Raw genomic sequence first — 21,056 nt, 5'->3', positions numbered from 1 at the left:
ACTTCTAACTGCCTGTGTGAATCTCAAGCAAATTAGTAAATTGCTTTGGGCTTAGCTTTTTTTTCATATTGAAGTTGAAGGGACTACACTCAAAATTTTACAGAGTAATCTGCTTCTGGTTTGAAGGAAGGATGGCTGGATGGATGGATAGATGGATGAACAGATAGGCAAATGAACCACTTTTTAATCTGCAGAGCAAACCATTTCCTTTAAGAAGATGAAAGGGGAAAAAAAATCAGTGATAGTAAAGCAAAAAATAAAAATAAATGAGCCATGGAACAGCCAAAGCCATCAGCAGTTTTGAACAGATGTTTTTCTGTACAGTCATGGATTGAGACAAAATGAATACTCTCTCTACAAGAGTATTAGAATCAATTTTGCAGAGAAGGAATAAGCATCTTCAATAATAGGACTGAGACGGCCCATGGCTGCACCAACACCAGTCAACAAAGCCAAGGGCAGCAACGCTGAGTGATGGGGACGTAGCTGTGGCAACAACTCAGGTTTTCTTGGAAACTGATTATCTAGGACCATCTTAAAGGTGCGCCAAATTCAGGAAGATGTTGGAGTTTAGACTGGTTTCTAGAAATTGTCTCTGACTTATGTATAATGTCAGAAACTACTGCTATACTCAATAGCTTTGTTCAAGAGCTAGAATCAGGTCAATAAAAGAATGTTCTAGACCTCCTCACACATTATATCCACCACAAAAGAGTAACTGGAGACAGAGACACAAATATTTTATTCTTCATATTTTGATTAAATATAGTGTTTTTAAAAGTCTAGTTTGTTCCAGAAGAGATACTGGCCATTTAAAGTAAAAAGAGAAAGTTTCTGGTATAAGATCATTTTTTTGAAATGTCAACTTTTTCATATTTAATGCCAATCAGGGATCTCGCTAGGCTCTACCAAACCTTCAGGCTATCCTCATGAAACTGTCATAAAGGGCCACATGATGATTTTCATAGTCCTACTCACTTTTACCTTTATGGACCTCTTCCTCTATAAAAAAAAAATTAAAAATTATATTGTACAATTTCATTGGTACAGAGACAATATTATATATCAAAAAATTATCTTTGACCTAAAAGTTCATTTTTTTCCCCTCTGATTTTAAATTAATGCATTCCCATGGGCCCCTAAAAGTCTTGTGGGCTCTGGGCACTGTGCCTTCTGTGCCTAATGGATTAGTCCGCTATGGGGTCAAAGCCCGCACTTGGCGCCAGTCGGCCTAGGACAGGAACATCGCTAGCCATGAGGGAGCCGCAGGCGTGTTTCTTCCCTGGGGTAGCCCTTGTCACCCAGGAGCTACTCGGTTTGGTCCCAAGGTAACAGCTCAGAAGTGAGGGAACTAGACTCACTTCGGGGGGGGGGGGGGGCAGGAGTCTCCTGGCTTAAAAACGTCACATCCTCTAGGAGCCAGTTTCTCTGAACAATTCCACGGACATAGCTCCCAGCGCTCCTCCAAAGGACATGCCCAGTTACACGAGAGTCATCGTGCTCAGAGAAGCCCAAAGCTCTGGCTCTCTGGCCAATATTTCGAGCTCTAGGGGCACCTGGGTGGCTCAGTCGTTAAGCGTCTGCCTTCGGCTCTGGTCATGATCCCGGAGTCCTGGGATCGAGTCCCGAATCGGGCTCCCTGCTCAACAGGAGGCCTGCTTCTCCCTCTCCCACTCCCCCTGCTTGGGTTCCCTCTCTCGCTGTGTCTCTCTCTGTCAAATAAATAAAAAATTTCGAGCTCTCTCCAGTCTAATGCAATTTACTAAGCAGGGGTCATTTTTATCGTAAGCCATCTTGCCTGGCTACAGTTCGACATTCTTCTCTTATCAGGTTTCCAGGGAAACAGAGCTAGAAAGTTAACCAAAGGTCAAATTCTTATGCAGAAGAGGGGGAAAGGGTTTAATAATCCTTTGCCTATAACATGCAACTTGCCAGTTATATTAATGTTTCAATACCGACTTTATGGTGTGTGTGTGTGTGGCAAAGACAAAGCTATATGTTTCCTGAAGTCCATTTCCTTTTCCTCCTGGGTACAGTTAGACCACAATTTCCAGATTCCCTGGTGAGTAAATTAGGTTTGTGACTAAGTCTGGCCGATGAACAGTGGGTAGAAGTGATACAGATCGCTTTCAGGCTGAGCCCATAAAGTCTCTCTGGAAATCCTGCATGCTCGCCGATGAGATGCGAAGCTCCCGCGTGGGATTCCAGTGCCCTGGGGAATGGGGGAGCCACTCGATAGAAGGAGCCTGGGTACCTGGACAGTTGTGTGGGGCAGAGAACCCCTAGTGTCTGCACACACCGGATGTGATATAAGCAAGAAATAAATGACCAGCAAGAAAAGAAAAGAACAAATTTGTCTGTGTTTTTTATTCCTCCCCCCCCACTCCCAAAGGTGAACTGACAGAAAATGTTTGAATAGGAAAATTAAATTACTCTGCCCAACTCTCTTAATGTTGGAGCAAACCACACAACTGATCTCCCCTCCAGCCCTCCCTAACAAATGAGGAGAACTTTGAGCAGAGCCTTAGGGGGAAGACATCTGCCTCCCCTATCACCACCGTCTATGTGGTCCTTTGCTGAGAAGTGGGTGGCTTCTGTCTAAATAGAAAATTCCATGACAGTCAGAGTTTTCTCATCTAAGAAGCTATTGCTGAAGCCGGGCATTCCAATCAGATTTCAGTGACATGATTTGGGACACAAAACAATGCAACCTAAGTGGCTGAGAGGAAGGAGCCAAAGGTTCTCATCATTAAAAACCGTAATTGGAAAAAGTAAGAAATGTGTTTTCGAAAAAGTCATGAGGCCAGTGCTGCTTTTATGCCTGAGAAAGTCTTTCCCAAATTGTGCTCTTTAAATGGACAATGTTATTTCGTCATTCTGTGCTTCGCTGTTTTAGTAAAGAATTGGAGGTCTTCTTCTATATATTTAAGTGGGAAGACCTATCGATGTCTCTTCAGTAAAATATGTAGTTTAGTGTGCTTCCGGTTACAAGTAAAAACAGAAAATAAAAGAAAAAAGCTCAAACTGGCTTAAGCAAGGAAGGTAATTTATTGGATCCTATGACTTAAAAGTCGAGAGAGGGCACGGCGTCCAGTAGTGAGGAGCCATTGCTGGGGTGATGCTGGTGGGAACAGCAAATAAACAGGGAAGAGCACGGTCTCGCTTGCGCTTCCTGCCTCCACTAGCCCTCTAGTGCCCCCTGTTGGCAGAATCTGCCAGGTCTAGATGGCAGAGCACAAATGTGGTTTGCAGAGCTGCGGGCTAGCGTCGCAGAACTAAGTACAGAAGACAGGGCTTGGAGTTGAGAGACAATAGCTTAATCACTATCACATCTCTATAGAAAATGACTTTCTAAATTGCTGTCAAACGAAAAGATAATCAGAGAGAATGCAGCCAAGAAACCTAAGAAATGAGTATCATGGAGCTACGTCAGGCAGTTAATTAATGAAAGCATTTATGTTATTATTCTGGATTACGTGATGTGTTTGTTCTCTGTTACTTTCTGAATTGAAGTTGTAATTTCTTTCCCCACTCTAAATAAATGTTACCTACATACTTAAAAAAATAAAATAAAAAAGATTTACAACCTTCCCCAATGGTATACAAGGATCACAAAATCCCAAGAATGAAGCTATTAAGGGACTAGCCCTTCCAAATCTTGCTCACCCCCAAGGGGAACCCCAGCTCAGTGGGTATTTTGTCCTGGGTGCTTTGTTGCCCAGAGCTTAGCTGAAAGTGGAGCAGGGGAGAGGACAAGATCCCCAGTCCCTCCACACTTCCTTCTTTCCCCTGGGCCCCCGGACTGCACTGGAGAGAACCATCACCCCTGGCCCACGGCTCCCTGCACAGAGGAGGTACTTAGTCTAGCATTTTAACTGGATGACAGACTTTTCCTGTGTCTGAGCTCCTTTTACCATCACCACTCTCCCTCCTTGCAGGAAGTGCATTCTTCAGAGAGCAACAGGCTTGTGTTTTTTGTAGGTTGGGGGACATACTCTCCGCTCTCTTAACCATGACAGCCTAAGTGTATTTCTCTGGGGTTCTGCTTCAAGTTATTCTATATAACTGCATATAGGCTAATAAAATAAATAAATGTAAGCTCCTGGAAGGAAGGCATGGTCCTTTATTTATTTATTTATTTACTTACTTACTTAACATAGCTCCATGGCCAACATGGAGCCCAACACAGGGCGTGAACTCACGACAACCCTGAGATCAAGACCTGAGCTGAGATGGAGAGTTGGATGCTCAACCGGCTGAGCCACGCAGCACTCCAATTTCTTTATCTTCCCTTTGCACTTCGTATCAGTTAGAATTTCATTCAGTTGCAAGTCACAAAGATCCAAGAGCTAAAGGTTTAAACATAGGAGGGTTTGTATTGGCATGTCAAGTAGGTGGCTTTAGTCTGTCCGGGTTAGGGTTCTGGCAGCCCCACCAGCCATCACTGGCCAACGTTGCTTCCAGCTCTCAGCTCCAGCATCTCTAAGGAATAGCCCTGTTTTCCACCGCGGCTGCAGCGCTTTGGGCACCACTTCCATGTTCCAAGCAGCAGAACAGAGAAAGGGAAAGAGCAGCCCCTTCCCTTTTGAAAAAGGAGCATTTGCAAGTCCCACTACCCTCCTGCTTCCATCTCATTGTCCAGAACTTAGTTACGCAGCTGTGCCCGGCTGCAAGGGAGACTGGAGAATCAAATCTTTTAGCCAGTGGATAATGTGCCTGCTAAAAACTAGATACTATTACTAAGGAAGAAGTCGATGAATATTGATGAAATGCTGATAAGTTAGCAGAATATTGGTCAAAGGATTTCTGTTTGGGGAAGAGTTTAAAGAGATTAAAGTTTAAGTTGAGAGTCAATGTCCAGAAAGGCTGAGATGACAGAAGGGCTCTCGAGACAGTTTACTCAGAGAGATGATGTGCAAAATTCAGAGACCATTCCACGACCTCATTTTTCTTTAACATTGAAAATATTTATTGGATTATATTAAGATTCCAGAAGTATACCTGTGAACTTTAGAACATTTGGAAAAAGAAAAAAATAATGTCCCTTACTCCCAGAATCTAGAGATAGCCCTAATTAACATTCTGGTGTGCTTTCTTTCAGTCTCTTCTGTGCATAAATAATTTGTTAATTTTTAACAAGTAAAAATAAAAAAAAAAAGATCATTCTTGCTGTTTGTAGTGGTGTTTTAACTGTTTTTGGAAAAGCGATATATTGAAAAGTCTTCCCCCACCCTTGTCCCTTGCCCTGCTCTCCACTCCAGGATCTCTGCTCATGGCAGCCTCTGTAAATCCCATCACAATGGGATCGTTTGTACATTTCAGCAGATACAAACTTCCAAATCCCCGGTGACACATTTTACATAAATGCCAGCCCAGCACACACACTGTTCCTCACCTTGCTGTTTCCACCCACACTTTATCCTGCTTTTTGCCAGATCAACACAAGAGCTTCTCTATTGGCTTCTGTGCCATTTCTTCCTGTGGCTGTAGCCCATTTATTAAACTGCTCCTTCTGATGGGCACTTGAGTTTTTTCCAGTCTTCTGCTATTTCAAACAATAAGCAGCCTTTTATAGGTCTCATTTGCATATGTTAACATATTTATAGGATAAATTCCTAGAGGCGGAATCGCCAGGTCAAATGCACTTGTAATTGTGATAGGTGCTGCCCAATTGCTCTCCACACTGATGGCAACAATTTGCACGCCCACCAGCAATATATAAGAGTGTCTGTTTCCCCACGGCCTCATCAAAAGTGCGTGTTTTCAGACCTCTCCATTTTTGCCTGTATGATAAAATTTTAAAATCTGTCTTAATATAGCTTTAGAATGGGGAAGGTTGAATCATAGTGTTTGCTTTGTTTTTTGTTTTTGTTTTTGTTTTGTTTTAATTTCTGTCTTAATGGTATTCCTGCTCAGTGCTCTACCTTCCATGCGTATTTACCTGTGAGATCTCTGGGTATGCAGTAGTCGGTTGGACTAATAAACACGAAGGCTGCACCCCTCAGCTGAACAGTTGCTCTTTCTCCCTGCATTTTATCCCTGATAAATGCACGTGACATTCTAGCTAAATAATTGTGTTTTTCTAAGATTTTATTTTTAAGCGATCTCTACACACAACATGGGTCTTGAACCTACAACCCCAAGATTAAGAGCCTACCGACTCTTGCTCTACCGACTGAGATAGCCAGGCGCCCCTAAATAAGTGTTTATTATTTTGATGGTTTATACCCTGCTTTATTTCTAAAATATTTTAAGTAAGAAAGTTGGAGTAAAGACTAAAAAAATGACTGTAAGGAATGCAAGATGAAGGCAGACATGAAGTCAGTTCACCCAATAGCCTCAACAGGTTATTGAAATAGCAGGCAGGTCACAGATTTGGCCAGTGACAAGAGCCAAAGAGTTCAAAACATCTGGGCAGGACTCTGTTGGAACCTGGCTTTTCCGAGGTTGTAATAATCACCAGAGTGTGTGGAGAGGAGACATTCCTTCTTCTCTCGGCATTCATGCTCCAAACTCAGGTGCCCTGTGGGACTGGAGAGCGGAGACAGCCAGAGACCTGGGAGGAAGGTGGTCAGCTTGTGGGGAGGGAAGAGCAGAGGACAAGGAAGAGCTTGGTAGGAAGGAGAACAAGGCAAGAGGAGTGGGGAACATGCCAGAAAGTACACTGGTCAGAAAAAGCTGCCTCCACATATTATCTGAACATGCATAGATGCATCGTTTATCACACTGTGGGAGCTGTAACAAATCGACATCAACTTCATTCTCCTGGAATTCTTATGGTACCATGTGGCCTGCTTTTTCTAAGCCCTGACCTTGGTCAGATTCCTGTTTGGCATCTTTGCTTTGTTTTCTGGCCAAGTCCTACTTGGAGTTGAGCTCTATAGAGGAAGAAGGGATTGCTTTAGGCTTGGATAGTGACAGTACATCGTATGAAAACATTCCAGTTCCTAGTAGAGGGAAGCATAATTCTAAGAATGTTCAGGAAAACTGGAGAACATCTTCATGTCTGTCGCAAATGACAATACTTTGCTTTCCAGTATTCTTCATATACAAAAAATTGTCACTTTAAACCCAGATTTTAAAAAGTAGTCCTACTAGGATTACAGCTCCAGTAAGAGATATTTGCTGCTAAAAGGGGATAAGAACAAAAAATAGCATTAGGGTATTAGGGTGAAATTTACCCAAAAAACCAATGTTGTTATAGTTGCCTTTTCATACACACAAAATCATAGCCATTGCTCAGTGTCAAAATAAACTTGTTTTGCTTCCTTTGGTGCAGATAAAGCTATCGTCTCTCCAGACAAACCAAACAAACCCTTTAACTTACAGCACAATATTTTGTCTTTCCAGGCATCCTATAAGCCATTGTTGAAGCAGGTTGTGGAAGAAATATTTAATCCTGAGAGGCCAGATCCAGTGGATATTGAACACATGTCTTCAGGCCTCACTGATCTCCTTAAAACTGGATTCAGCATGTTTATGAAGGTAAAGTAACCCTGAGGAGGTAATCCTGATTGTACCGATGTCTGTGCTGGGCAGGAAAATGCTGACACCCCATTCACCCTGGGGAGGACCGTATAAGATAACATCCAGTATTTTGGCTCTTCTGAAATCAGGTGCAATCTTTATTTAACTTCGGTTATAAGCAGCCCGACCTTCCAGCCTTCTGATATTACAGCTTCTTTTGACCTAAGCGCTATGGTCTTTTTTCAATTGATATGTGAGGATACAAGCCCCCTAGGATAGTGTGAATGAAAACTTTTCTCCTCCTTGGCCCACATTTTCATTTAATCCATATACTATTCGTAGGTCTTAATGATGGTCTCTTGCTCTTAATTCTAGAACTCATGTAGAATAATGAATAACTCTGCTCAGTCACATGACTCGCATCACCCCCAAATCCATTCGAAAATGGCTTTTGTTTTAGCCTAGTGGACTCCCATCCCAGGGGCCAAGTGCTAGACTTTCTCTGGCTAATATCAAGGAGAGGTCAAAATGACTGAACAGCCTTTGCCATGGGGATGAAAGGAGGAAAAGTACACAAATGAGATCTATTTTTAACTCATTACAACGTTTCTGAATTTAAAAGAATCTAAACAAGATTACAGACTGGCCTCCCAGTCTATGCCAGGACTTCAGTTGTAATAACTCTTGGAAATAACAGAATGTTTTGCCTGCTTCAAAGCGTCTTTGAAATCATGAATTAATCTACATAGCAGATCTGGCCTTTCAGAGTTCAGTAAATGCATATGCCAGGAAAACTGGTCCACGCGCACAGCCAGAGGACAGAAGCCAGACAGTCAGACTCGAGACAGAGCAGTAAACGGGCTGGAGGGGCGGTCCGGGTCTCCTTCCTGCTGCCTCCACTTAGCACTGTCTGTTATTCCGTGTGGCTCCTGGATTTTCCCCCTCTTTATTTTTTTTTTTTTGTAAATAATGTATTACAGATCAGCTTCTTAAAAGCGTGTGGGGGCTCCTCAGTTGCACGTAATCCCAAGGTTGTCCAGTAGCCCTTCACGATGGCTACTTTGCCTAGAAACTTCCAGACGAGACGTGGTCTCCAAAACCTTCTCCACTTGAGCATCCCCTTCCTTCCTTCACGAGCTTGGACTTTGCCCTGAGGAGAGGCTAAAGTAACAAGGTTGGACTTCCAGGCCCTGGTCCGTGAGGCCGGCTCGACAGGCCCTGGGCGCTTCCCCAGTCAGGCGGCCACGTCCGACATTGGCCGGGGGCACGGTGAGGGCTCCAACCTGCCTGCTCTCTGCTCTCCGCCTCGCTCTTGTCCGGCGATGTCCCACGATGTCCCCATAGCAAAAGGATCCTGTGACCAAATATGTTTGGGAAACACTGGATAAAACAACAAATTAAATTGCTTCTGAGGGCACGGTGCCTTTAATACGCTGATGGACTGTGCAAGTGTCAGGCCAATACGGAGCCTCCCTTGTGGGAGACGAGCGGCTTACGCTTTCCTTTACTGGTTCATGAACCGCGGCACATCGTTACCCTTTTACGCTCTGCAGAGTGTTTGCCGCAGCTCTTCCACTGATCAGAGGCGTCACTGCCCTGCGAAGGATTTTGCCTAGGAAGAACGGGTGTGGAGCCGTCCTAGGCCACTGTGTTTCTCTGCCTTCATATCCCTGGGGTTAGGACTCATGAAGAAATGCTCTGGCCCCTTGAGACTGATCTCAAAGAGAGGTTTCCAAGTAATGCATTTCAGAAAAAGGGAGAATTTGTGTTTTCCCAGCAGCTATCAGAATCCATTCCTCAGCCCCCAGCTGCCAGGCATCTGCTCTCAGTTGCCAGGGGGTGTCATCTGTCTGCAGGGGGTGGGGAGAGTCTCAGTGGACTGGCCACAAAGCCCTCCCCATGCCACCACCCCAACGGAGAGGCGTTTTGTTCTGTTTCTACCTGGGCTTCCATGCTGACTCTTCCCACCACACCATAGAACGTGAAAAGGAACATTACCTCTGGCTCATGTGTTCAGGACTTGAACAAAATAAATGGGATAAATGTAGAGAAGAACAGTCAGTAGGGCTTTGAGGAATAACTGCGATTTCCCAAGGAGCTATGTCTTTGAGACGGAGGGAAGCCATCAGGAGAGAGTATCTTCCATTCTGCTTTAAGGCCTGTGGAGAGAAGAGGATGCAAGATGCATGTCTAAGAGTCTCTGCATCAAACCAAAGCTCTGTGAGAGGGAAGTCAAGGCCACTGGAGTTTGCCCTTACTGAAGTCGGAACTTTATCTGCATCCTACTGCAACTTTTTACCATCTCCTTCCCGCATTGCTTTCATGTGCTTTCCTCTATAAAGGCTGTCCAGAGAAGTCTTCCATCCCCATCTGTTCTGGTTATCTCTTGCTGCGTAAGAAGCCATCCCAAAACACTGACTTAACATACTGTTGATCACTGATTTTGTTCATGAATCTGTACTCTGGGCAGAGCTCAACAGAGAGCAACTCACCATCAAGGTGGCACCCGTACATGCCAGCAGGTTGACGCTGCCCATCAGCTGGTAGCCCAGCCTGGCCCATGAGCTAAGGGACGCAGTTCTTGCCATCGCCCTGAGCTTCCTCACAGCATGGTGGCTGGGTTCAAGGGCAAGCGTCCTAAGAGAGAGCCAGATGGAAACCTCGGAAGTCATGTAGCATCCCCTCCACAGTGCTCTGTTTGTCCAGGCAGACACCCATACCCACCTGGGTTGGAGGAGAGGGAACTTACTCTCTTCTTGGAAAGGGAGCAGAAGTTATTGTCGTGGCCACTTTTGGAAAACACAATCTGCACTCGGCCTGAATATGCACTTGGCTGTCCAGCCTGATGGGGCAGCGTGTGACAAATTCTAAGAGTTTTCCTTCCAGTCTGGAGGACAGAAAATCCTCCCGTGCTCTTGACCCGGGTTCAAAATAAGTGCTCCCAGAAAAGCTTTGATAATGAAAGATCTGCCTGTTTGCCGTAATTTTTTTAAATAATATAATCTCAAAAACAAACAAACAAAACCAAAATCTTCCTGCGTGATAAGACACTACAGGACTTTCCTCTCCCGGGTTCACTGTGTCAGGCCCTGGAAGGTAAAGCAGACAAGCTGGGGAGAAGAGTCAGTGTGCCCACAAGACCATTCTTGGAATGGTTCTGAGACAGGGTGTCAAGTCCGCTACGTGCCCTCCTCAAGCAGAGGATAGACTTGTGGTTAGCCACATAAAGCGGTGGGCTTCAAAAGGCAATGCCTTGGGGGGGGGGGGCTATCAAACTGGGGAGAAACAGCTTTGGCAGAACCTGACATTCTTCAAACAACCAAGCATTTCTCCAAGATGCTTGTGCATGGAGCACCTTGATCTCCTTACAGGAAAGCTTGATAGTGATCTAATAAATAAATCGAAACATACCTTACCCCCCTCGCTTCAACGTTAATTTAATTTAAAACTAGCGTGTCTAATAGGCAGCACTTTTAAAATGCATTTCTGGAATTTGTGGTTTGGATTTCGGTCTCCTGAAAATAACATACTTTATATCTACTCCATGTGTTTGGCCCCCAACTTGTTTTGACTAAAGGACATGATTTGTCAAGATGTTTTCTCTGCTGGAATTGGCATGAGGAGGGTGGGTTTTATCTAATGAAATTGCGTGAGGCCCTTTTACCTCCTTTTATGTATTTTTTAAGATTTTATTTATTTATTTAACACAGAGGGAGAGATCACAAGTGGGCAGGCAGGCAGGCAGAGGGAGAAACAGGTTCCCCGCTGAGCACGGAGCCCAATGCGGGGCTCGATTCCAGAACCCTGGGATCATGACCCAAGCCGAAGGCAGACTCTTAACCAACTGAGCCACCCAAGCGCCCCTTATGTATGTTTTTTAAGAAGGTTTTTGTTGCTGTTGTTCCATTTCCTATGTGGCCATGCTTAATTGGAAAAAATTAAAAGATTTGTGAAAAAGACTCAGAGAAGACCCAGTGCTTGCCTCTGGGCCCTTCTCTGAATTGATATGAGAGCTCCCTCACCTTGGGTCCACAGGGGAGATGGAGTAGCTGCTCAACAGGCCCTGCAAAGCTGGTTGTGAGAGGAGATCGGAACTGAAACTCTTTCAGTAACAATGCCAACAAAGTGCATGACTTAATCATTTCTTGTGAATCATTTATGGTGAAGACCGAGGAGGATCTCGGGGAACTCAGGGCAGTAGTGTGGTGGGCCTCAGGATGGATGGGGACTGAGAACTAGAAAAGCCATCAGGAAGCCAGACAGTTCTTTGGGACTCACTCTGGCCTGCAGAAGATGCAAAGCGCACCAGCCAGCACAGGGCAGGTGCCCAGGAAGTGTGCACTGAATGAACGGCTGGGTCGTGATGCCACAGCCCTTGGTTCTTCTTAAGAGCTCAGCTTTGACTGAGCCTCATCTGTCTTCAGTCAAGTCTTGATTCCCAGGGAAGGATCTGGAATTGGCCCAACTGAGGTGAGCAGCGCTTTCCCGAACCAGTCAACAATGGCTGAGGGGCAGGATCACATTGCAGCTGCATAGCTGCCAGGAGCGTACCCCACAACCATAGGCATAAAGGAGACCGTTCACGTGTGGGTTGGATGCACCTACAGTGAAGGGGAGAAGACTGCCATGGGGATGAAGGGCAAAAATGATGAGCCTCAGGTGAGATTTGCTGTCAGAGCCTTGGACTGTAAGAGCTGGACATGCCTGTGGATCATCTCGTAGAGCTCGTCATTGTTTACATAAGCAAACAAGATGGAGAGATGAACTGTTGGCGTAGGTCCGTTATACTTAATGGCATTTCTGACAAGAAGAAAATAGGTCAGCATTTGGTGTTTCTTGATTAACTCAGCACACGTCCTGGAATTCCTGTTTGCAACACTATTTATCACCTTTGTTTCTATTTTCGTCTTCTTAACTGCTTCATCCTATGAGGTAAGGCTTGATTTGTGTCTAACACTAGCTAAATATGATCCATCAGTTCTAGTGAGATGGACTCTCACGGTTGGAATCATTAAACAAAAACAAAAACTTGGTTTGGGCAGCCTACAAACTTTGTCTGCCTGTGAGCAATTATTGAGAGCGTCTTCTGTGTGTTCGCCACTGTTGTGGGCAGGGAAGACATAGAGACAAACTAGGTGCCCCACCTGCCCTGGCCCAGCTCACCTTGTGTGGCCTGCAGCTTGCTAGGTGATGGACAGGAAAATGGAGGACTGTGGGGAGGAGAGAGAAGTGGTGTGCCAGATGGGATTTGAGGGCACAGAGAAGGGGGAGTCAGGCCGGAAGTCAGAGAGAGCTTTCCAGAAGAGTGGAGTGCCATCAGCGCCGCGGGAGTGAGGAACAGAGTGACCCATGCCATGGTTCCCAGTGGCTGGAGCTGATGGCGGATTTGGGGAGTGGAAGAATATGAGGCCAAGGGGTAAGCAAAAGCCAGGTCAGGACAGGCTAGAGGTGAGTTTTGACCAAAACACTGAGGCGCCATTGAATGGTTGTTAGGAATCTAGAACCAGTTTATATGTTACAAAGGTGTCCCCAGCAGCAGTGAGCATGGGGGGAAATGTGGCCAGATCTGCATCGGGCTGCAGAGGGATGGTGGGCAGATGAGGTGATCCGGAGCTCAAGCAGGGCGGGGGGCGTGAGGGCAGGGGCTCAGTGCTGGTGGATTCCACAGGACGGGGTGTTGCTTGGATGTGGAAGATGAGAAGATACCACCTGGGGTGATTGGCCTAGAGTTGGGTGACTGCATGAACGGTGTTAACATTTTCTCCGACTGAGAAACGGGAATGGAGAGCAAGAGGACTTGTGTTTGAGAGTTAGCTTTGCAGCTCCGCAGAGCCTGGGCCAATGGGAGCAATCTGGGGCCACGGCTGCAGGTGAGCCATGGACCGTGGGCAGGGGCTGGGTCACCCAGGAAGGGTGTCTAGGAGAAGAGCAGGGGCCAGAGGCCCGAGCAGTCAGGGATATAGCCTGTCATGGAGCAGGTCAGGCAAGCGGTGCCCTCTAAGGAGAGTCCAGGGATGCAGGGGAGAAACTGGAGGGGATGGGGGAGGTTTCCAGAAAGAGGAAGCCATCCACCACAGCAGCTGTAGCAGGGAGGTCAAGCTAAACAACAGAGTGGCGCTGCCCAAGTGGAGACCTTCCACGACGTGATTCAGTGAGGAAATTCCACCAGGAACCTGCTAATTGACCGATGCTGCTAAGGAATGAGAAGCTCAGCCTTAAGAGATGAAAGCTAGCAAAAATGCTTTCAGTTTGAAGAATCTGTTCATAAATGGGGAGGTGTGGAAAGCGTCTAGCTCTGCAGTGAGATAGACTTGGATTTCAGTCTCCACCCTCCAGCTCACTGACTGGGAGACTGGGGACAAGTTACTCAGCCCTCCAAGCCTCCCTGTCTCTAGCTATAAAACAGAGCTTCTACCCACTTCACAGATTCTCCGTGTCACATCGTGTCCTGCTCGCCCCACCCCCTGCTTTCTTTTCCTCCAGAGCACTTCCCACCTTCCATCCTTACATACGTTTGCTTACATACTTTGTCATCCTCCCTGACTGAAAGAGAAACTCTACACCAGCAGGGAGTCTGGTCTGATCCATTCACTGCTGCATTCTTGACATCCCTGAAGCCTAGAGCCGCATCAGGCCCTGTAGTAGTTGCTCACTAAATATTTGTTGAACGGACAAGTAATTGAGTAAAAAGCACCATGCTCGACATGCAGTGATGGGTGGCAGTGGCAGTGCTCTTACTAATCTCTGTGGGGAGAAAAGCCATTGCCAGACCATCTTCAGAGTCGGCACCGCTGTTCTCAGGGCCGAGTGCCCTTTGAGGCCAAAATTCCTGTTGCACTCTCTCCCTTCTCCGAGGCTCTGCCGTTGTTGGAGAATGGGGGCCTGACCCTTGCCTGGGCTTGGAACAGTGGAGTCACACATTCAGAGAAACCAAGTGGAGGAGAATCGGCAGCAGGATTCCCAGGACTCCTGGAGCGTGCCAGAGAAACTGGAAGCAGAGGAAACCCCACTCATCGAAACCAATCAGGACATCAAAGAGCTCTCGGGGCCCACAGCTGCAGAGAAGGTTCCCACAGCCTATGCCTCGAAGGCTCCAGTAGATGGATGGTGGAGAGAAACTGGCTTCTCTAACCAGAACCCATGTCTGAAATCACAGCCAGCGAAGGCTCGGAAAGTGAAAGAGCAGTGAGTCTGACTCGCTTTATTAATCTGGGCATTTGCAATGGCAGTCAGGATGCTTACATCTTTCATCCTCCACGTGCCTCACACCGGGAACTCACAGACACCCGGGATGCAGCAGTGTGGGGCTGATTATAAGGAATGTGTTATTCTGATGGAAAAGACTTTCAAAGACTCCACCTCCCAATAGCCTGCCCACTGGACATGTTCTAGAAGGAAAGTCTGGTATCAAAACATAAATCTAAACAGAAACCAAACTAGCAAACAGCAACGTGCATTAATGGGACCCTTTTATGTGTACCAAACCCAACATTCCCTCAACTCCTTGGCCCCAGGGTATTGTTCTTTGTTGTTACTGATCTTTGTCTCCTTTTCATCTTTCGATACATCCTTCCAAGATTCTCGCAGCAGTGTACTTCAGAGCCCAGACTCTCTTATGGAAAGCATATGTCTTTGGGAACATACTGTCCCACTTGAAGTTCTGGAGCCAGTTGTATTTCTGTTCCAGGATCAAGTGAGAAACAGTTATTTGCAGGGTTGGAAGGAACTTCAGGTTAGCTCCTCAGCCAGGAAAAATCACACTTGAAGCAAAGAGTTTCTAAAAGATCTCTTAAGAAAAGAAGAGCATCTCCATTTAGCCTGTGGGTCTTCGTCATTCATCTGTCCATTTATTTTATTCATGAAACATGTGTGGAAAGTTTACCATGAGCAAGGTCTGTGCTCAAAGCCCAAAATGCCAAAATGCCAAGATAAATATGATCCACCCTTCCCCTCCGGTAGCTCGCACTCTAGGAGAGGAGATAAGCAGCAGTCCAATTTGACAAGGCCACGGCAGAGGTGTGGTCAGATTTGGGTCACGGGGCAGGAGTCGAGAGACAGGGAGAGACAATTTTTCAGAGGAGAGGATACTCTTTAAAGAGAATAAGAGGGAAGGAGGTAAAGAAGAGAAGGAGCGGGTCCTTAACTATTGAATAACTGTAGAGCCAGGGCACGGACAGAAGCCAAAGCACGCCGGTGTGGTCCCAACCAATGCCTGTGGGCCACAGATCTTTCCTACTAGCGTGGAGAATCTCCAGGACTTAGAGAGAAGTGGAAAAAGCAAAGTACGATGTCGAGTATCAGAAGTCCAGGTGGGAGTTACCCTTGGTGAGGTTGTGACAAGAGTGGGGCGCGAGAGGGACTCCAGGATGCCAGCTCTCTGTGTTTTGATGGCTTTGTTTACTTTGTGGAAGTAAATCAAACCAAACACTGTGATAAATGCAATTTTCAGTGCAAATGTTCAATCAAGCGTCATATGTTTACCAAAATGTTCAAAAAACCCCAAATACCACGCAGTCAGGCATGGCTCAAATTCTTGTGAAGGGCTCCAGCAAACAAACACTGTGCATGGAAGATGGAAATAGAGACATGAAGCAAAGCCACACTGAAAGAGCCCTGTATGCTGAATGAAGGAGTTCGCACTTCATCCTCAAAGACTCATGGAGAGAGCAAGCACCAATGGAGCTGAGGGGTGTTTCAGAGCATGGCCCCTTGTGCCACAATTGAGTTACTGGGTATAAGCTTAAAATTCTCCACCTGTAAAATGCAGCCATGATTGTATTTGCCCCCAAAAGCTATTTTGAGGATTGAATGAGATAATGCACAGAAATGTTTAGTAGAGTGCTCACTAGAGTCAACAATAAATGTTTGCATTTTAGAAAGCTTCCTCAGGCAGGAATGAGGAGGACGGATGGGGGACGGCCAGACTGGCATGGGGAGACAAACCAGAAGGCTGTGGCAGTAATCTAAGGAAGACAAAATGAGAGCCTGACCGGAATAGGGACAGTGGAAGTCAAGGAGAGATCCACAAATGTGAGGGGGTACAATTAAGATCTGGGAAATGGAAGAGAGCGAAGTCCAAGGTGACTGTCAGGTGTCTGGCTCGGGAGCACGTGAAGATGGTGAAGCTGTTAGAAAGTCAACATGAGGAATAGACTTGGCAAGATCATGCATCAGATTAGGAGCCTGTTGAGTTTAGGGGTCCTGGGAGACACCCAGGTGAGCAAGTCCACAGGAACTCAGTGGAGGTGTTCAAGCTAAGGAGATAGATTTGGGAAGGATGTAAAACCTTGTTGAAGGTGAATGAGTAGGTGAGATCCTTCAGGGGTGATGTAGTGAGTGAGAAGACCAGGGGCCAAAGATGGAGCCCAAAGTAACACGGACATATAAAGGGGCAGACCAAGAAAAGGAACCTGTGAAGAAATTTGAGAAGAAACAATCAGAAAAGGTAGAAGGAACAACCAACAGAGAGTGCTATTAGAGTAGCCAAGCAGGGTGTCATCAACTGTGACAGATGCCACAGAAATGACCCGTTAAACGAAGACAAAGTAATGTTCATTGACTCCTGCATATGATGGCCATGGGGACTTCAGGGGAATAGTGGGACACAAGCAGGATTGTCCTGGGTATGTATTACGTGACTTGGAAGAAAGCAGCCAACAAATGCAATCCAGGAGAAGGAGAGCTGCAGGGCAAGAAGCTTGGGGAGGGGGGCGGGGATGAGGAGTCAGTCTTTTCCTGAAGGTCAGAGTTTCCAGTATTCACCTGTTTTGGAAAAGGTTAGATCTCTCTCTTTCTCTCTCCCCTTCTCCCTTCCCCTCCCTCCCTCCCTCCCTCCCTGTCTCTTTCCTTCTCACCCTCTCTCCCTTCCTTCCTTTTTTTCCATCCTGTGTTTCTTCTCCAGAAGCCAAAGAGTAACTTATGTAACTGGAAACACTGAATGTGTTGCCTTTTTAAGTGTTTTTAAAATAAGATGTTGACCTGGGGGCTGTCTGCGCGGGAAGATGGTTTGGGAGTTAGTGTGAATGAGTGAGTACATTCCCCGCCTTTGTGGACCCTCCCTTCGCAGACTCAAAGCCTGTGTCTCCCACCTTGGGCTGAGGCGGCCATGTTGGGAGCCGGGGACATGCTTCCTGCAGTGATGCGATGCTGCTCCGTCCTGGCCGCTGCCCCCGCCCCCTGCCCGCCTCTTCCACCCAGTGGGTAACCATTTGCCTCTAGAACTTGGGTCACACCACTTCTCCCGCCCACTCCTCCCCAAACCTGCTCTGGCTTCCAGGTAGGGCTCAAAACATACTGTCTTCAGAAACTCCCTCTTGTGCCCATCAGTTAGTCACTGTGTGGGGCTCATTTTGCATTTCCTGAGGGGTCCTGTGAGTCATTCTCATTCTGGTATATAAGACTTTGCCTTATTGGTGAAATCATAAGGCATCAGGCTAATTCTCCACGACAGCTAGTGGGCCATTCCATGTAGAGTAGGTGCCCAGCAAAGGTTGGCTCGCAGAAGGTAAGGGCATGAAGTCTGCGCTAGACGATAAGCTCCCAGGGCAGGTGCTGGGCTCATGCATCTTTTTACCCCTTCAGCGCCAGCTCCCTAGCGCTCTGACCATCTATCCATTCCACAGAAACTTACTGAGCACCTGCCAGGTACCAGAAACGGCACTAGGTAAGCTGAGAATTCAGCGGTGAACCAGATCCCCGGTTCTAGAAGAGGAGACAGCCAATAAGGAAACAAACAAAGGAACAAATCCAATAACCACAGGCTGTGGCAAGCTCTTTGAAGGAAGTTAACAGAGCTCTGTCATGAAGAAGGGGCATGTTTATGCTCAGACCTGAAGGCTGCTAAGGAGAGAATAAATAAGTTGCCCCTCAGCCTTCTCTTCCTATTTAATAGCTCCACGACCTTAACTTTTCCTTCAATAAAATATTCAAAGGGGTACAATAAGATGACATGGTATGGGCTTTCCTGGTCAGTGGGTTTACAGCCCACTAACACATCCAATCCTTAATGAATCACCGTCTCTAAGTGTTGCATATGTCACCTGCACTAGGGGGGCGGCAGCCCTGGGGTCCCCATGGAGGGACAAGGGAGAAGGCGCCCAGCTGCACGGCGTTCTGCCCCAATACCAGCCACTTGAGCCCATGGTGGTTTGTTTTGCAGGTGAGCCGGCCTCATCCCAGCGACCACCCTCTCCTGATCCTCTTCGTGGTGGGCGGGGTCACGGTCTCAGAAGCCAAGATGATCAAAGACCTTGTGCCGTCCCTGCAGCCAGGAACCCAGGTACTGAGGCCTCTGTGAACGGTGAAGGAGGGTCCTGAGGCACCAGTGGAAGGGTGACCGAGGGTCCTTCATCTGGCTTCCCAGCGCCTCTCCCCGTCTCCATCCCACCTTTCTTCTCCCACCCACTCCTGCCCTGTCACATTCCCCCTCCACCTGCTCCCGGGTCAGCTGTCCTGCTGCGGACACAGGGAGGAGAGCTGTCCCTTACGGTCCTCGCCTGCCTCGGGGCTTCAGGGGCTAAGCTGCTATTGTCCCTAGTCCCGATTCCTGAAGGGCATATATTCTCTTGTGTCCAGTCAGCTCTTAGCTACTCACGAGTTGTTACTCAAGGCGCATCATCAAGACAATAACGATGTAGCATCTGTCTCCCCTGTCGCCTCCTGCCAGTGCCCGTTCATCCCCTCGGAAGCAGCCCAGTGGTCAAGAACACACACCTCTCAATTGTATAGGTCTGTCCTTGAGTCTTACCTCTGTCATTTACTAGCCAGCTGATCTGGGAAAGCAAAGCCTTCCATTTTCTCCCGGAGGCAACAGGGCTAGGGGGGCTGTGAGTCTTGGATCAGTAAGGGGAGAGCATGTACTTCTAGCACTGTGCCTGCCCCATAGCTCTCGATAAATGGTGGCCACCCTCAGTATCAGCCGTTTCTGGGCGGTCAGCACCCTGCTCGGTGGTGGTGGTGGTGGGGGGGGGGGGGGTGTTTAGCTGCTGACAGGAGGCAGCCGGAGCCCAAGGGGAGGGACTTCGGGAGAAGGAGAGCCCCTGCCCCTGGAAGTTCTAATCTGGCTGACGGCGCGGAGCCGGCAACTCAGTAAGACTTTAAGTCCTTGCCTGAGTGGGCTCCCCAAAACATGAGAGCAGGTGGTTTACATGGGAGACGATCCCAAGAAGCAGAAGAAGCACGGGAATCTGAGAAGACAGACAGTGGAGAGAGAAAAGCCAGAAAAGAGTGCTTTGTTGCAGGCAGCCGGGGCTCTGTCCTCTGGGGGCCCGAGGAGCCCAGACGACATGCCCCCGGATTGTCCTGCCAGGAGACAGAGAGTCTGACACATGTTCCCATTGACTCTCACCCCCCACCCCCATTTGAGACTTGCCTCTGAGGGCTTATCTTCAGCTTTAGCCCAGGGGGCCTCTGTCTCCTCTTAGGCAAAGTTCTGCCTGTCTTTGGCCTTCCACATCTCTGCTGGAATCCAAACTCCGCACTTGGCAGTGCGACCCTGAACTGCCCGCCCCCTGCCTCCTATTCGCTGCCCCGTCTCCTCAAGCAGACATGGATTCCATTAGGACAAAGGCTGGGGCTCCCCAGGCCTGAGCACATGGCAGGAGTTCTGGAAGCCTGGTCTGCTGGCTTGATTGGCTACAGAGCAGGCTCGATCGCCCAGTGAGGCAGAGAAGGCCTGGGTCCTGTGGTCTCCAGACACCCAGCCGAGGAACGGACCTGAGTATCTAGGCAGCTGCAGAAAGTTCTCGAATGGGGAATGACCAGTCTTTGGCTGTGACCATTTCTGCTCTTACTACCACCTGTCATGGTCCTAGCTGGTGAAATTTCTGACCAAGTGGTCAATTCTGCCTCATCTAACACCCTGTCAGCAGGATCTGTTTAACAAGCAGTTGCCTTTTTGAGCAAGACTTTTTTTTTTAATCAGAAAGCACACTTCTCGCTGTCCTTAATGAGGTGAACCAAATTCTTAGCTCTCCAGAACAGTGCTGCATTGTACCACCCTGACAGACATGTTAATCCCCACTCTAGAAGGATATAATGCAGCCATTTTCAAAGCTGCAGGACCCGAGTTAGACAACACAGACCTGGGATCTGCAGTGGCTTTGCGACAACCCAACCCTGTGCCCGGTCATCTGCAGAGGGAGCTGCTCAGAGAATCTGGGGCTTAAGGAGCAGCCGTGATTGCTATGTGTCCATGGTGCAAAAAGTTCCCCCGAAGAGCTAACAGGCCCCAGGAAGCCCCCAAAGGCAGTAGGGAAAAACAGCAGAGGAGTTATTGATCATGGTGCCCTTGATCTCCAAGCTTCTGAAAGGAGGTGGGTTACCCGGATGTTTGCTGGGGTGGTACCTGTGGAGGCAGATCTTCCTTTCTCAGACCCCAACAGACTCACTCTGCCCTGGGTGCACACCTACCTGTGCCCAAATCTGGGACGGGAGCAGCTACCTGCTTTTACACGTGCAGTGGAAGTCCGGCCTTGCTGCTCTAGCTGTCCACAAAACAGCTGCTCTAGCTGTCCACGAAACGGCTGCTCTAGCTATCCACAAAACGGCTGCTCTAGCTGTCCACCCAATGGCTGCTCTAGCTGTCCACC

General features: G+C 47.6%; 1 protein-coding gene across 1 annotated transcript in view; it reads left to right on the top strand.

Moving 5' to 3' along the window:
* The window catches only part of SCFD2 (sec1 family domain containing 2), a 430,884-nt gene that overhangs the window by 400,799 nt on the left and 9,029 nt on the right, over positions 1-21,056 (top strand). The window contains exons 7-8 of the mRNA XM_032400353.1: positions 7,351-7,485; positions 18,626-18,745. Coding sequence (XP_032256244.1) covers positions 7,351-7,485; positions 18,626-18,745 — 255 coding nt within the window. The remainder of the gene's footprint in view (positions 1-7,350; positions 7,486-18,625; positions 18,746-21,056) is intronic.

Source organism: Phoca vitulina, unplaced genomic scaffold (genome assembly GCF_004348235.1).
Source record: "Phoca vitulina isolate PV1807 unplaced genomic scaffold, GSC_HSeal_1.0 scaffold3, whole genome shotgun sequence".
NCBI classification, from domain to species: Eukaryota; Metazoa; Chordata; class Mammalia; order Carnivora; family Phocidae; genus Phoca; species Phoca vitulina.
Note: the sequence above shows the minus strand (reverse complement) of the source record. Positions and strands in the feature narration are given on the sequence as shown.